Source organism: Amborella trichopoda, chromosome 11 (assembly GCF_054954075.1).
Source record: "Amborella trichopoda isolate Santa Cruz 75 chromosome 11, AtrichopodaSantaCruz75HAP2 v2.0, whole genome shotgun sequence".
Taxonomy (NCBI): Eukaryota; Viridiplantae; Streptophyta; class Magnoliopsida; order Amborellales; family Amborellaceae; genus Amborella; species Amborella trichopoda.
Window position 1 is genome coordinate 48,347,060 of NC_142346.1, and position 15,468 is coordinate 48,362,527.

General features: G+C 35.3%; 1 protein-coding gene across 2 annotated transcripts; it reads right to left on the bottom strand.

The window, feature by feature from the left end:
- Nucleotides 1-170: 170 nt before the first annotated feature.
- Nucleotides 171-12,673, bottom strand: LOC18427813 (CLP protease regulatory subunit CLPX1, mitochondrial). 2 transcript variants are annotated; one of them, XM_088851288.1, is made up of 15 exons: nt 11,688-12,673; nt 9,870-9,931; nt 9,585-9,685; nt 9,332-9,415; nt 7,803-7,849; nt 4,038-4,112; nt 3,855-3,932; nt 3,487-3,543; nt 3,051-3,121; nt 2,849-2,948; nt 2,382-2,486; nt 1,932-1,994; nt 1,719-1,841; nt 1,033-1,191; nt 171-394 (listed from the first exon to the last, which is right to left on the bottom strand). In XM_088851288.1, exons 1-15 carry the CDS (start codon nt 12,618-12,620, stop codon nt 323-325), a joined length of 2,130 nt encoding a protein of 709 aa, XP_088707414.1. In that variant the 5' UTR covers nt 12,621-12,673; the 3' UTR covers nt 171-322. The 2 variants fall into 2 exon arrangements, with proteins under 2 accessions (XP_088707414.1, XP_088707413.1); XM_088851287.1 differs by having other exon boundaries at nt 3,849-3,932.
- Between the last annotated feature and the right edge of the window lie 2,795 nt (nt 12,674-15,468).

The following is a 15,468-nucleotide window of genomic DNA, read 5'->3' on the forward strand; positions in this document are numbered from 1 at the left end:
TGGATATTTATAATTTAAACAAAATTTCGAGCCAAAAAAAAAACTTGACAAATAACTCCAAGTTATTTATTATGTAATACTCGTAAATCGCACTTAAGCGTCATTCAACCAATTCCTCTCTTTCTCTCTCTCTCATCAAGTCCAAGAGTCTATGATCAATAAAGAAGTAATTCTGTGAAATTTTAACCTATTTTCTTGGATAAATATTAAATCAGAATGTTACATTTCAGTGAACAAACGAAAGCTGCCTTACAAGGATAATTACATCATTTCTTTATGACTGCAACTATCTTTAATTTACACAATGAGAGACGGGTAAAAATTACATGCTCATCGCTCTTGAAGCGAGCTCAGCTTCAACCTCTGATTCTCCCTCAGACCCATCGACGGATAACTGTCGAAAAGAGCAGCCAAACCAAATTCAACAGATCTTTCCAAGAAAAACACTGCTTAAATTGTTCTGCCAAAATACTAGCTAAATGAATAAGAAAATATCCCACAATTTCCAACATGTATTAGAGATTCAGCCATTCAAAAAGGATGAGAGATACAAAAGCAATCAAAGAATAATCTCTGCCTGAACATGTCCATGCTTCATAGAACAGACAGATAAGTGAAAGAACATTTGGGCATCATCCCTAGAGCACCACTCTTGAATTTAGAGAGAGAGAGAGAGACATAGAGGAAGGAGTGTGAGGGGAGAGGGGGGAGGGGAGTTGCAGCTACTGAAACAAAGTTTTGGGCCACTGATACACCATGTCTTTCTCCTTTTTTCTCTCTCCTCTCTTTTTTTCTCTGTTTTTTTCTCTTTTTTTTTTCCTGAAGAGAGAGAGAGAGTCTCTTGTTTTCTACAAGAGTTCATCAGACAGTACAAAGTCTCCCAGTCTCTGACGGAGTTCATTCAGATGATGACACACTGCCTCACAAAGGACTGTACAAGAGTGCCTTAAGATATTCTCAGAGGGATATGGATAGCATAGAAAATATCTTGCGGAAGTAAAACGACACAGCAAATAAAAATGCACAACATACCACTGGGTCCTTTAATTTGTGGTCGGCAAGATAGCAGTCCAAGGCACCATCTCCACGGAGAATTTTAGCACCAGTTCCTGGCATGTCACCATACCCCACAGCCTCCTCATCAACCACAACTGCATCAACTCTATCATTTCCAGTTTTGACATCTGGGATCTGATAAAAAGTGTAAGATAGGTACATCTATAAGAAATCTCATGTATGCTATTTATGAAGAATAGACAGATAAATAAAACAATGAAGAAAAGACAGTTACATAAAACAAGATTCAAGGATCCCCTCTCTCTCTCTCAAACACACCCACACACAAACAGAGGAACACACCCCATGTCAAAGGGTACTTAATTGTTGCTTTTTTTTTAGAACTAAAAAAATACATCATATAAAATAAATAAATAAAAAAGTGCGGTTGAGGGGTAAGGTTGGGGTTGAATGAGGGCTTCGTAGAAAGAGGCTACTGAAAATAGCCCAGAAGGGGATAGGCTCCATACGGTACTTAATTCTTGTTGTTTCTGCTGCTACCAAAACCCAATTTCTATAAATTAATTAGAAGAGTATCACAATCAACAGACCAAAGCTAAATATTGGACTAAATTTGGCTGTTATTCACCGGCCAAAATTTGCTGAAGTTAGAGACCATGGATCTAATTTGTGGAGAGGAAACAAGCATATGATTGGCATACCTCATACATAGCCTCAGTCAAAATACTCTCCAGAATGGCTCGAAGACCTCTGGCACCAGTATTTTTAGACATAGCTTTTTTAGCAATTAGTCGCAGTGCATTTTCAGTAAAATGCAACTTCACCTGTAAAAGGAAAACAACTGAGGCTTGTCAAGATCAATATAAGTCAATGAGATTGACAAGTTACAGCTCATGGGGAAGGTAATTACTTACATTGTTCATGCTGAACATCTTCTTGTACTGTTTTCCAAGAGCATTCTTAGGTTCCGTAAGGACCTATGATAATTGCAAGCGAAACAATTATAACATGCTAGACTCTCTAAGAACCAGAAATATAATAGCAAAGATTTGATGAAAACTATGAATGCTAAAGCTCAGATTTTCTTTGTTTTTCCCTTGTTTATGTTTCCTAGAGTTTTCCCTTTTTTCTTCTTAATATATATTATGTTGTTAAGTAAGTTTCCAAGTGACTTTTCCCAGAAGAACTCAAAATTTTGCAATTTTACCTATCAACTACGTCACCGAGATTTTGGCAATAGAGAGATTTGTTACTTAGTTGCTAGAATTATTAAGTATTCCAATAAATCTAATCTACAAGCATAGTTAATAGAAGAATCGTGTCATGCATGACAAAAGTACCATAATGGGATCAAAATAAGCTACCTGAACAAGTTGGTCCTCATTTAAAGCTGACAAACTAACCAGTATAGGAAACCGACCAATAAATTCGGGTATTAAACCATATGCCATAAGATCACCACTTTCAACCTGCATAAAGCAAAGGCTTCAACTTTATTGGCACTCTTGAAACTTAGGAGTTCTCCTGTACATTCTAAACAGCCTCAATTAAGGCAAAAGAGTTCAACCTGTTAATCATAAGAAAAAAAGGAGAAAAAGAAAGACAAATAGTTTCACCAATGCAAGGTTTTAGCACAATCCGATGGTCTATGTCCAATTATACGATGGACACCAGTGGAGAGAGAGAGTTGGACAAATCACCAACTGCAGTCATGTATTGTTCTGGTGGGTCCCTCTCTTCATCACAAACATAGTCCAATGGAAAAACAGTATGCCAGACCTGAATGAATACCAAATGTTTTTGTGTGAGTCTATGATTTCCTACAGCTTACCGATTCCAACAATGAAGATGTAACTACGGCATTCGTGAGACCACCAGTTCTCATGTTTGCTCGCACCGGAGCTCCAAATCCAATAGAGGAATCTTGCCGCCTATTAAGTCAAGAATACATTTCATCTTCAATATAAATTTATGGGAAAAGTTATTTATTTTTATAAAGACGAAGAACACTCATATACCAGACAAGAAATTACCTCTCAGAAATGGTTTTTTCTAGGTCAACAAAAGCACCACCACAGATAAAAAGAATCTCCTTTGTATCAATCTGCAAAGGCCATAAATCCAAGATAAAGGATTGAAGATGATTAATATCTAAATGGAAAAATAAAATAAAAACCGACTCTAGAGATGCTTCAGAAAAAAAAATTAGAGATGCTAAAATAAATGACACATGAGCATAAACAAAAGCCAACCATGTGGAACAAAGGAAACAGAGAAACAATTGCACAGTACATAATGACATAGTCCAATCAGTTTCTCAGGTTATAGTCCAATCAGTTTCTCAGGTTGTTTGGATCAGAAAAGAAAAGAATAAACAATGACAAGAAAAAATATCTAAAATTCGAAATACCTGCCTGGAATGCAGAGATCATGCATTGTTTCCAGATTTATTAAAGAACAAACATGTACCTGAATATTGTCACCACGTGGATGCTTCCGAGCACCCTTCTCGGGAACATTCACAACCTAGAAAAGAAAATATCACAAATGTCAGGGAAGTACAGTTCTCTAGGAATGCAAGATTTTATATACGAAGGCTCAAATAGTACAAAACCAGCACCATGCAAAATATGCTATATGAAGTAGTAACAAGATAATGACAATCCTACTTATACTAAAATAACACTCAGAAGGGTGAAGAGAAAACATTAATTATGTTGTCACTTAATAGGGAAGTTCCAGAGTTGAATCAGTTTGCATGAGGTGAGGGCCTCGAGCTAACACTGCCCTTAGGAAAATGGAAAAATGGAGGCCAGGTGCAGTGTATATACACTCACAGTTCCTTCTAGCATCTTCAGCAATGCTTGTTGTACACCCTCCCCAGAAACGTCCCTACTAATATTTAGGCTCTCAGCCTGCACACAGAAGGAATCAAAGACAGAATACCTGACCATAAGTAAGCAAGTTATTGAATAGAATGCATCATATTCTTTGTAAACTTGTACTTAAATGCAAGAGACCTTCTTAGTTATTTTATCGACTTCATCAATATACACCATTCCTTGTTGAGCTGCAGCCACATTGAACTCTGCCACCTGCAATAGGCAAAATAATTCATTATTGAAGAAGAGAGTAACTTTCATTGCGTAAGCAAGTATATCTTTCAAATAGCCAACATAACTCATAAAATGACTCTACTGTACACAACCGCTTCCACTGTATCTACAATCTGGATTGAATTAAACAAATAAATATGTCCGGATTCAATTAAAGAAACAAATCTTATCATGTCATTCCTTTTCAATAAGTAACATAATTACAGGCATCAATAACTCAGTCACGTGGCTAAAGAACGATGAATCATGGAAGGAACACATAAAATACAGCTGCAGATACATATAAAGACCACAATAAAAACCTACTATTATATAGTTGGAAAATGAGGCAATATGAAGACAAAACCAGGTGCAATAATTTGAAGCAGCTACTCAATTAAAAATGGAGGAGGCCCTTTCTTCTAAGTTTCCTAGGCCATCCAATTCAAATCATTCTTTACATGTAGCCTCTTCAAAATAACCTTTTCTTGAAAGTGGGGGGCATGGGATACAATTCCACTAACCTACCAAAAAAGGAAAATAATAAGATAAGCTTTTTTTATCCAAATGCACTTTGTGACATTAACTGATCTTATTACCTCGATACCAAACTCATGGTCAATAGAAGCAAAGGCAGTTCCAAGAAATAATTCAAGAAATGAGGTACATGAAATCTAGCATGATTTAAGAAATGAGATACATTTAGCAAACTACAAGTAAACTTGCATCATGTCAGTTTTGGTGCAAGGGAGAGAGGCAGGGGGAAGAAGAATTAGGGAGAAATTCATAGAAATGCGGGAAAAAAAGACAAGCGGAAAACAATGAAGAATGGTTTTATGTTGATTTAGCATGAGGCTCCTCCCTCCCCGCCAATGCAAATTTATTTTTAGACTCTGCTTCAAAGCCTCCATACCTCCCTCCCTCCCCGCCAATCCAAATTTACTTTTACACCCTTCTTCAAAGCCTCCATACAATAAAGCAAAAACAAACTAGCCACATTCTATAACCTTTGCATTTGGGCCCTAGCCACATTCTATAACCTTACATACCACAAAAAAGATGTCAAAATTTCCTAGCATGATCAGGGTGAAGAAACATACAATTAGCATCAAAATCCTTATCTTCATAACCAGCCATAGAGGGTACCATTAGAGTAGATCTCGGCATATCATGTTGTTGTGACAAAAATGCCACCTCCTAAAAGAGAGAATATAAAACAGAGTACCACACAAGAAAATGTCAGCTACCAAATGGAACGGTTAGCATTTCTGAAATGCATCCAATAAACACAATAAAAGACTCATCTCTAGTCCCAATCTATCACCATCTGTGCACCTACTGAGGATATTCCACACTACTCACTCTTCCACAAGATCTAATTCTAGCAGTTCAATCCAAGTCACCCAAGTACTGCATGGGCACTAAAATTGTAGAACAATTGCCTTCTCATCATAGCAGATGCTTTCAAATCCCCACGAGAAAAATTTACATGACCATTTGCGTTAACGTTCATGATCATCATCACATCATCCGTGCACCTACTAAGGATATTCCACACTACTCACTCTTCCACAAGATCTAATCCTAGTAGTTCAATCCAAGTCACCAAGTACAGCATGGGCAGTAAAATTGTAGAACAATTGCCTTCTCATCATAGCAAATGCTTTCACATCCCCACAAGAAAAATTTACACGACTATTCACATAGACCTTCACCATCATCATCATCATCCGTACACCTCTTGAGGATATTCTGCACTACTCACTCTTCCAAAAGATCTAATTCTAGTAGTTCAATCCAAGTCACCAAGTACCGCATGGTCAGTAAAATTGTAGAACAATTGCTTCTCAGTATAGAAGATGCTTTTACATCCCCACGAGAAAAATTTACTTGACCATTCACATTAATGTTCTTCATCATCATTATCTGAGCCTTATCCCCAACTATTTGGGGTCGGCTACACGAGTCCTGTCCCGCTCTATTGAGGGTCATTCCCTCAATCAGACCGTCAGTCACTATATCTTTTCTCACTACTTCCATCCATGTCTTTTGTGAACTTAACCTGGCCCCTTTAGAGCCTTCCACTTGAAACAAATCACCCCTACCAACTGGTGTTGTTCTAGGTGGACATTGTACATGACCAAACCACTTTACTTTCACTTATTTTATCGTCTATTGAGCAATCACTAAGTTTATTTGAATGTATTCATTTCGAATTCTATCTTCTCAGCTAAACTCATTCTATGAATATGTTGTTTCTTGACCATGCAACCACCCCGTAAAACATGGCTCATCTTACAACCGTCCTATAGAACTTCCCCTTCAGTTTCATTAATATGCAACGATCACATAAGAGTCCAAAATCACATCTCCAGTTTGTCCATCCAGCTTTGATTCTATGAGCAACATCTTCCTCAATCTCTTCTTTCTCATGGAATATAGATCCAAGATATTGAAAGTATTCTCTTTTAGGTACCTCTTTGCCATCAATCTTAACTAATTCCTAGTTTCTACTCCTATTATTACTAAACTTGCATTCCCTATATACTTTCTTAATCCGGCTAATTTTAAAACCTTTAGATTCTAAAACATCCCTCCAAATTTTTAACTTTGTGTTTATGTCTTTTCTAGTCTCATCAATCAAAACTATATCATCCGTAAACAACATACACCACTATACCTCATCGTGTAAACGCCCAGTTAACTTGTCCATAAGCAAACAAAGACATATGGGTTCAACGCTGACCCTTGATGTAAGCCAACTATTATCGAAAACTCACTTGTCTCTCCACTGGTTGTCCTCATATTAGTTAGCGCTCCCTCATGCATATCCCTAACCATATCAATATATCCTCTTGAGATGTCTTTCTTTTCAGCGCCTACCAAATTATCTCTCTAGGTACCCTATCAAATGCTTTCTCTAAATCAATAAACACCATGTAAATGTCTTTCCTCTTCTCCCTAAGCTTCTCAATCAATTGCTTAAGTAGCAAAATAGCCTCAATGGCTAACCTCCCTGACATAAATCTAAACTGATTTTCTGATACACTTGTTTTATATATTAGACGTTGCTCAATCACTCATTTCATGCCTTAGTCGTTGCTCAATCACTCATTTCATGCCTTAGTCATTGCTCAACCACGCTAAAATTCTCAAAAAAAAAAAAAAAAAATGAGTCACATGGCCATTCAGTTGTCAAACTAAAGAGCACCATTCGCCATGTTGTTGTCTTCCTCTTAACCATCAGTCTGTCACTCATCCCACACAGAGGAAACCACTCTATTTTGGTATTCTCTGCAACCATAATCAGCTCCACACATCGTCACATTCCAAATATTATTAACCAACAGACTTCCACTGAAATATGTCATCCTTCTAGGACCCAAACCTACCTTGATACAAGACCTACCTTCTAATTTACATGTTGGATGCTCTTTGCACCAGAACACATGCACATATAAGAATGCAGCCACAGAAACAAATGGCCACACATGCACATACATGCATGTAGAATCTTAGTACATCCTCGAAATAAGAATGCTATGGCCTGTAAGGAGTTACAGTAAGATGTATTGGCACAAATTATGAAGACAATGAAGAACAAGAAAAGCAGCCCATACTTTATGTATTCTGATCCCAAACAATAATTATAAACCATTGAGTATCAAAGCAAATAATAATAACCATTACCGTAAGTAGCTTGTACAGTATAGATTCTACATCTTCCCCTACATATCCTGCCTGCAAAAAGAGTTACAACCTGTCTCAGTGATGTGGACATTCAATACAGGGAGTGTCAAATAAGAATTCTTTCAAGGACAAATATACAACAAAGCAAAGAGCAAGTATACAAAAGTGACATAGACAGAAAGGGGAAGTAGACAGAACATTCAGAAATCCCAATTGTATAAAAATTCTCTTTAAAGGGGAGAAGAACGGGCATGTTTTTCCTTCTTTCCTCAATATGAAAAGTGCCATAGAATAGCCAGATAAATACTTCCTAGAATGAAATTTCATGTGGCTTGTATTGGAGTTCACACTGAAACAGCTAAGTTCCTTTTTAAAAGTTCTGTAAACAAAATTCTGTAAACAAAATTCATGGACAAAGTTCTGTAAACAAAATTCATGGACAAAGTCACAGAAAAAAAAAACATTTTTCTGGTTTCTATAAAAAGTTTAAAGCTATTCAATAATTTCCTTAAATTTTGTAATTATTGGATATTGGACACATGAACCACCAGAACCATTTCTTTTCCTTAGTATTATCCATTTCTTTCTTTAAAATATTTGATATTCCATTCATCAGTTGTGAAGTTCAAAACAAATGAAAAGTCATGGGAACCAACATCAGATGCAAAGATCTTAAGAATGTGGGCGAATGTGATAGAAATAAGGAAACATGCTAATTTTAATCAATTATAGTAAGCACGAATTTTTCCGCAAGGAGCATTATGCGAACCACAACACACACACAAACGCTTGCACAAGCACACACGCACACGCACGTGCATGTGCACACACACGAGATGTCCCGGGGACTTTTGTCCCCGTAACAGGGGCACTAGATATCTATTATTAGTCTACTAATGCTGTATTTTTCTCCATCAAACCAGCCACACACAATAGAATATCTCCATTTCAATCATATACAACTTGGCTCATATTTCCAGTAACATATTTGGACTAACAGCCATGTGTAAGGAGAAGCATTAATATAAATTTGACCAGCAAATTACAAAAAACATGAACTTAGACAACATCAAGCAATCAGTAGTCCATGCGCACACATGCACACGCACACACGCACATGCACACACACACGCACACGCACACACACGCACACGCACACACACACACACACACACACAAGAGATGTACTGGGGAATGAGAAAATGAAAATTTTGTCCCCATAACAGGGGTACTGGATATCTAATTATTGGTCTACTTACGCTATATTTTTCTATCAAGCCAACCACAAACAATAGAATATTTCCATTTCAATCATATACAACTTGGCTCATATTTTCAGTAACAAATTTGGACTAGTAGCCATGTCTAAGGAGAAGTATTAATATAAATTGGATCCGAAAATTACAAAAAAATGGTGAACTTAGACAACATCAAGCAATCAGTAGTTCATGCAGCATGCTCTCAAAATAACAATGGCAAACTCAAATAATTGCATGTTCCCATATTTGGCCAACTTTGCATATATCAACTTGCCTGCGTTAATGTTGTGGCATCTGCTATAACAAATGGCACATTCACAAAGCGGGCCAAAGTTTTTGCAAGTAACGTCTTCCCTGTCCTTGCACAAACATTGCAATATGCAAGTCAGGCAATAGTAATGGACACATATAAACAAAAAACAAGGTATAGTCATGTTTGTAGCACTAAAACCCAATATAATTCGTTTTTGATAGAAGTAATATATATCTTCAATAATCTGAACTCATGTTACAAAGTTAATACCCGAGCCTGTAGGACCCATCAAAAGCACATTGCTTTTCTCAAGCTCCACATGGTCACCATCATCAGTTTCAGCTTCAGAGCAACTTGAATCTCCTCCAATTCTGAAGCACCAAGATCCACGTTCAAGTTCATTAAAGAGGAATCAAAAGAACAAGAAGAAACTATCGTCTTCAATTTGCAACATTTGGTGAAGAACAAAACCATAAAAAGAGTATAAGATGGAAATTGGTGTATAATAATATTAATATTTAAGGTGATTGGAAGTGAGGTTCATCAGATGCTAACCCTTTTTGCAAAGATGCATGATAGATCCTTTTGTAGTGATTATAGACTGCAACTGAGAGCACCTGCATTCATGAATATGAGATTATGTATCCTCTAAAATGCAATGGATTGAATATTATACAAAGACACAGTATACCAAGAAAAAAAAAAGTGTTTTGATTCTAAAGTGATATTAGCATAGAACAATTAAGTATTTTAGATTGTCCAAAAAACATGAATCTCAATTAAAAAGAAGAATATACAAGAAAATTCAATGTGCCACACCCTTTCAATATCAATTTTTTTGGGTTTTTAAAAAAAAAATTACCTTTCAATATCAAATTCTTTTTAAATTTTAATCAAAATCATCGAAACAACATGTACATCTGCTACAGAAAACCAAGTCACTTCATGCAAAAAATGACACAAATACTGCTTAAGTAAATATCTTAACCTTTCTTCTTGAGAAAGATTAACTTAAATACCTTAACCTTTTCCATAATTCTTTCTGAGAAGCACTCAAGAGTTGATAGATGCCCTACAGAAAATGGCAGTCACACCCATCTTTAATAGATATCCTATTTTGATTGACTGTGTGAATTGACATACTTTTATGTCTCACACCTTTCCCAGCAATTTCTTCCAAACTTCTAACCCTTTGCAACATTTTAAAAAGTAAAAACCAGCAAAATGCATACTTTTCCTAACAATCCTGCCAAACAACATTTTCACAGTTCAAACACATTTTGTATTATGCTCCTTGAATTTTCATCCTTTCCTAGGCCCCTCTTAAAACAATCTAAAGGTGAATAACTATCCTATAGAAGCGTGAAGAATACCCCTCATATCTCGCTCATGCGCAACCTAAACACAATTTATGTCAAATCTCCATCTTTTTGGTTGATGTCTTCCTCATTGTCCATACCTCTAGAATATATACACAAAAACAGTAAAAATTAGCAAAATAAACCTTTTCTAACCTGCTCCTACCAAATAAAAACTCTAATTTTGCAAATTTCCCAGTGTTTTATTTCATTCTTCCTGATTTTCTGTCCACCTAAAATCACCTTTGTAAAAACTTGTAAAGATAGCTAAACATGCACCTTTTTCTTCCCAATTTCCTATTCCTCCAAAATCATTTAAAATATTGACTAACAAAACAAGAAAAACACTCTCCATTTTTGCCCATTGCCACCCATTAAAAACTCTGAATCATGGAATGCCCAACTTTTACATCAGTTCCATCCCAATTTTGTATCCCGCACCTAAAAAAAAAAAATTCATAGCAAGAATAAAATCTCGCACCTTTCTGGCCTCCTTCCCAATAACAACTCTAATTTACAGAATGCTTCAGCCTCTCTATTAAATTTCTCCCTATATCACCAAAGCCATTTTAAGGAAAGGTTAAAAACTAGCGTAATTACACATCTTTTGCCCACTCCTGCCCAATAACAACTCTAATTACTGCAATGCCCTCACCAATCTCTAACAACACTAATTACTGCAATGCCCTCACCAATCTCTTTATTAGAAAACTAGCAAAGCATGAACCATTTTCACTCATTCCTGCTAATAACAACTCCAATCTATGCAAATCCCCTATCCCAGTGAAAAATAGCTAGATAATAATCTTTTGGCGCACTCCAATCCAACAACAACTCCAATACATGCAAATTTCCCACCTTTCGCTCTTAATTCAGCCCAATTCTCGACACCCACATACCCAATGAAAAGAAAGAAAAGGAAAAACAACAAGTACAATGCATTTTTTTCACAAATTGATGCTCAAACAATCAAAACAATAAGAGAGAGCCACTAAGAACTATATAAAAGTTGCACCTTTTTCGCACGCTCTTGCCCAATAACAAACTTATCCAGCCCCTTGCAAATCTCCTTTGGAGTAGGCAAATCTTTGCCCAGATTAGCACCACCCCACGCATCTTTTGAGCCAAACGAGCCCCCACCATTGCTCGAACCACCGCCACCACCACCAGGCCCACTTGCCCTAACAACATTCAAATTTGGAGGGAATGGTGGGCCTGGTGGGCTTTGAACTGCAATCCCATTACCAGGTGGAGGTTGCCAATGTTCCGGTGGATCACCATATGACCTCAACGTCTCCCAAAATGAAGCCCTTAGCCTATTCTCATAGCTATTGTTACTGTTTTCACCTTCTTGTTCCCAATTCGAATCCCCCTTCCCATCTGAAACCCTAGTTTTCAAAGAAACCCGGGAATCCTGCACGGGTGGATCCTTCGAATCATTGGAGTTGGAATCATGGGAGTTGATTCGACCGATCTCCACGAAACTCCCCTGCAATGGAACCAGACGAAATGGCCGGAAATAGTATGCGGTCTTGCAATTAGGGCACAAATTCACAGCTTGGAAGCTTTGATCACCAATAAGGGGCCGGTTAGAGAGAGACCTCACAGATAATGAATTGGGTGCTATCAATACATCCATTTGTTTTGAGCATCGAGGACAATTCACCTCTGCCCTAATTCTCTTGGGGTGAATCCCATCATCTCGACCTCCTTCCCATTTGTTCCTCTCCTGAAACCCTAAATTCTCTCTCCTCCGATAAGCTCCAACATGCAAATGGTTAACTCGGGTCGAGATGCTCGATACCTGGTAGAGAGAGCGAGTGAAGGGCTTCTTAAGGTTGCTGTGGTTCTCAAAAACAATGGGGTAACTGGATCTGGAAACGGAGACGGTGAATTGAGAGACCTTTGCAGATTCCTTTACGGTCTTCCACCTGAAAAAGCCGGACATCGTCCCGTAGAATTGAACCTGGTTCTTGTGAAGGTATAGAGAGAGAGTAGAGAGAGAAACTGAGAAAAAGATGGTTTTGAGGGAACTAATGGCGCTTTTTGCAATGATTATAAAGGGGAGAGCGAGAGAGATCTGGTAAGTGAGAGAGTTTTTAGAGAGATAAATATTGTGAGAGAGTTTTTAGAGAGAGAGGGAAGAGAGAGATTTGTATCGCAGAGATCCCAAGTGAGGTGTTATTGCATGTAGGATAATGCATACAGGAAATGAACGATGAAGTTTCTATAAGGCCTAGGCTCCATGAAAACAAAATAAAGCCCCATTTAAAATCAACTTTCAACACCGATAATGATATTTCAAACTTAAAAAAGATACGAAAATATATAAAAGCTTATTTTTAAGGCAAACAGTTTAAATAATACGTTATAATATATATTATTTTTAGAGCTTTAAATTCTTTTTTTATTTTTATTTTTTATTTTACGTCTGTAACATTCAAGTCAAGATGATCCATGTAAAGTTTTTCCAATCCTTAAATAATAATTTCATTAAGTTATGAATTGAGGCTTTATTTATTAGAAAATAATTATATAAGGTTGCAATTTTAAAATGTAGAATTACAGGTGCACCTTAAAAATCCATTGAAAAATGTTGTTTTAATGTTGAAAAACCCTCCTAATGATCATCTCTACGTTGAGATACATAAATATAAACTATATATATATATATATATATATATATATATATATATATATATATATATATATATATGTTCCATAAATAGTGCATCTTGCAACAAATTATCTAGACCGTCTATTTTTTATATTTTCTTATGTTTATAGATCTACTTGATTTTAACTATTTTTTAAATTTAAAATTTTTATAATTAGATATGAAAATAGATTTTCAGATAGTTCTAATATTTTTTTATGCAAAAAATACATGTTATGATAAATTTAGAGTTGCGCGATTGTTTAACATTGCAACCTTATAGAAACCACACCCTTATTAATTTCAATAGGATTGCACACTTATCAAACTATTTTTCAGAAATAAAAGTTGGATTTTTTTCTTACATTCTTAGATAATTAATAAAAATCGATCCTTCTAAATTTATAGAATACCAATAATGTTAATTGTCTTCACTTAGAGCCTCTTTAGATGACAATTAATTTTATTTAACTATCTTTTCTAAAATTAATATACTTTATATAATATTATTATATTAGCTTTGTAAGAAATAATTTGTATTGTGTACAACATTATGTAATTATTTATTTTTTTTGGATGATTTACAGGTATTTTTGACAAAATATATATGATTTTTAACTAATTATTTTGAATAAAATAAAAAAACTAAATAGATAAAACATATGTAAGGAAAAGTATGTAACGAGACCATTTACTCTTAATATAAGGAGGTCACAAATCTTGATGACCATTAGATGTGAAATTGGATATTTGAATGTATGTCACTTAGTAGGCACAAAATCTAAAATAAATTTCTTTGAACTTATGACAAACTTAAGCCATTGAGTTTAACTTCCAATAGGTAAGATTAATTGCGGATCATTTTTGTATTAAAAATAAATGACAACGTAGTATAAGGGAAAAGTTTATATAGAGCCAAGGCTCTAAATAATCAAATTTTAGCCTACCCCAAAAATTTCCCTAGAAGAGGTTGTTTTGATGCCCAAATATCTTCAAATCGATCATCTCGACATCAAGATGCATGGTCATGAGAAAAATAAATGGATTTAAAGTTTTGGAAATAGTATATTTTATAACATATTTTTTGACCGTCAATTTTCAAGATTTCAAGTTTTCATCGATTCATCGATCTATACTATTTTTTAAGCTTTAAAATTTATAAATAAATATGAAAAATATATTTTAAAGTTATCACAAAAATTTTCAATATTAAAACCAAATTTCTCGATATTGTTTGAAGGTAGGCTCTAATTGTTTAGATCCTAAGCTCTATACAAACCGCACCCTATATATAATTGCCTGTAAGTTTGTATTTTTGCTTTTAGGATCAACTTTATTAAGATAGGGAATCACTAAGTACGAGTACATTTAAACATGCCCTTAAATTGCAAACTTTACATGAATTTTCGTAAACTTGCACAGGTATTAGGTTTACTCAAAAATCATTTGGAGCAAAATGAAATTCTAAATACATGAAAAGAAAAGTCGTTATTAATTAGGTTTAATTCCAAAATAGAGGTAAAAAAGACTTGAATGGTTCACGGAAAAATATGAAGTTTCTATAAGGCCTAGGCTTTATGATAAATAAATAAGGCATCATCTTAAATCCTCATGTGAAAAACACTTTTGACATCGGAAATTTTCATGATCGTTCTAAAATTATTTTCTAACATTATCAATAAAATTTTAAACTGAAAAAATAATACAGATCTTGTGGATCTATGAACACTTATTTTTAGGGAAAAATAAATGATCTAAATGGTTTGTTGCAATATACACTGCTCTTAGAATTTGAAATTATAATTTTGTTGTACAACCATAATGTTCAAGCTGAGATGATTGATGTAGAAGTTTTTCAAAACTTAAATTACAATTTTTGATGAGCTATGAGGTGAGGCTTTACTTGTTTTGATAAAGTTGCAGCCCTATCAAACCATTTAAAGACATAAAAAGAGTGATTATTTCATATTCAATTTAGAAAAATTGAGCTAAAAAAGTATGAAAAAGGAGGATGGATAATCAAGTTCAAGTAGAACATAAAAAAATCACAATTCAAAATGTAAATACTCAACAATGAATCGATATCAAGGCCATGTTGGTGCTCAAAGGAAAGTGTATTAAGTCGCAGCTCATCAAAAAT

Bases quoted from the DNA above. Each gene is read 5' to 3' on its own strand.
- LOC18427813 (XM_088851287.1), bottom strand. From the start codon at position 12,620: ATGTCCGGCTTTTTCAGGTGGAAGACCGTAAAGGAATCTGCAAAGGTC. The intron at 3,122-3,486 runs GTACATGTTTGT...TGGCCTTTGCAG, and splicing joins CACGTGGTGACAATATTCAG to ATTGATACAAAGGAGATTCT. The intron at 2,949-3,050 runs GTAATTTCTTGT...TTGACTTAATAG, and splicing joins GAAAAAACCATTTCTGAGAG to GCGGCAAGATTCCTCTATTG.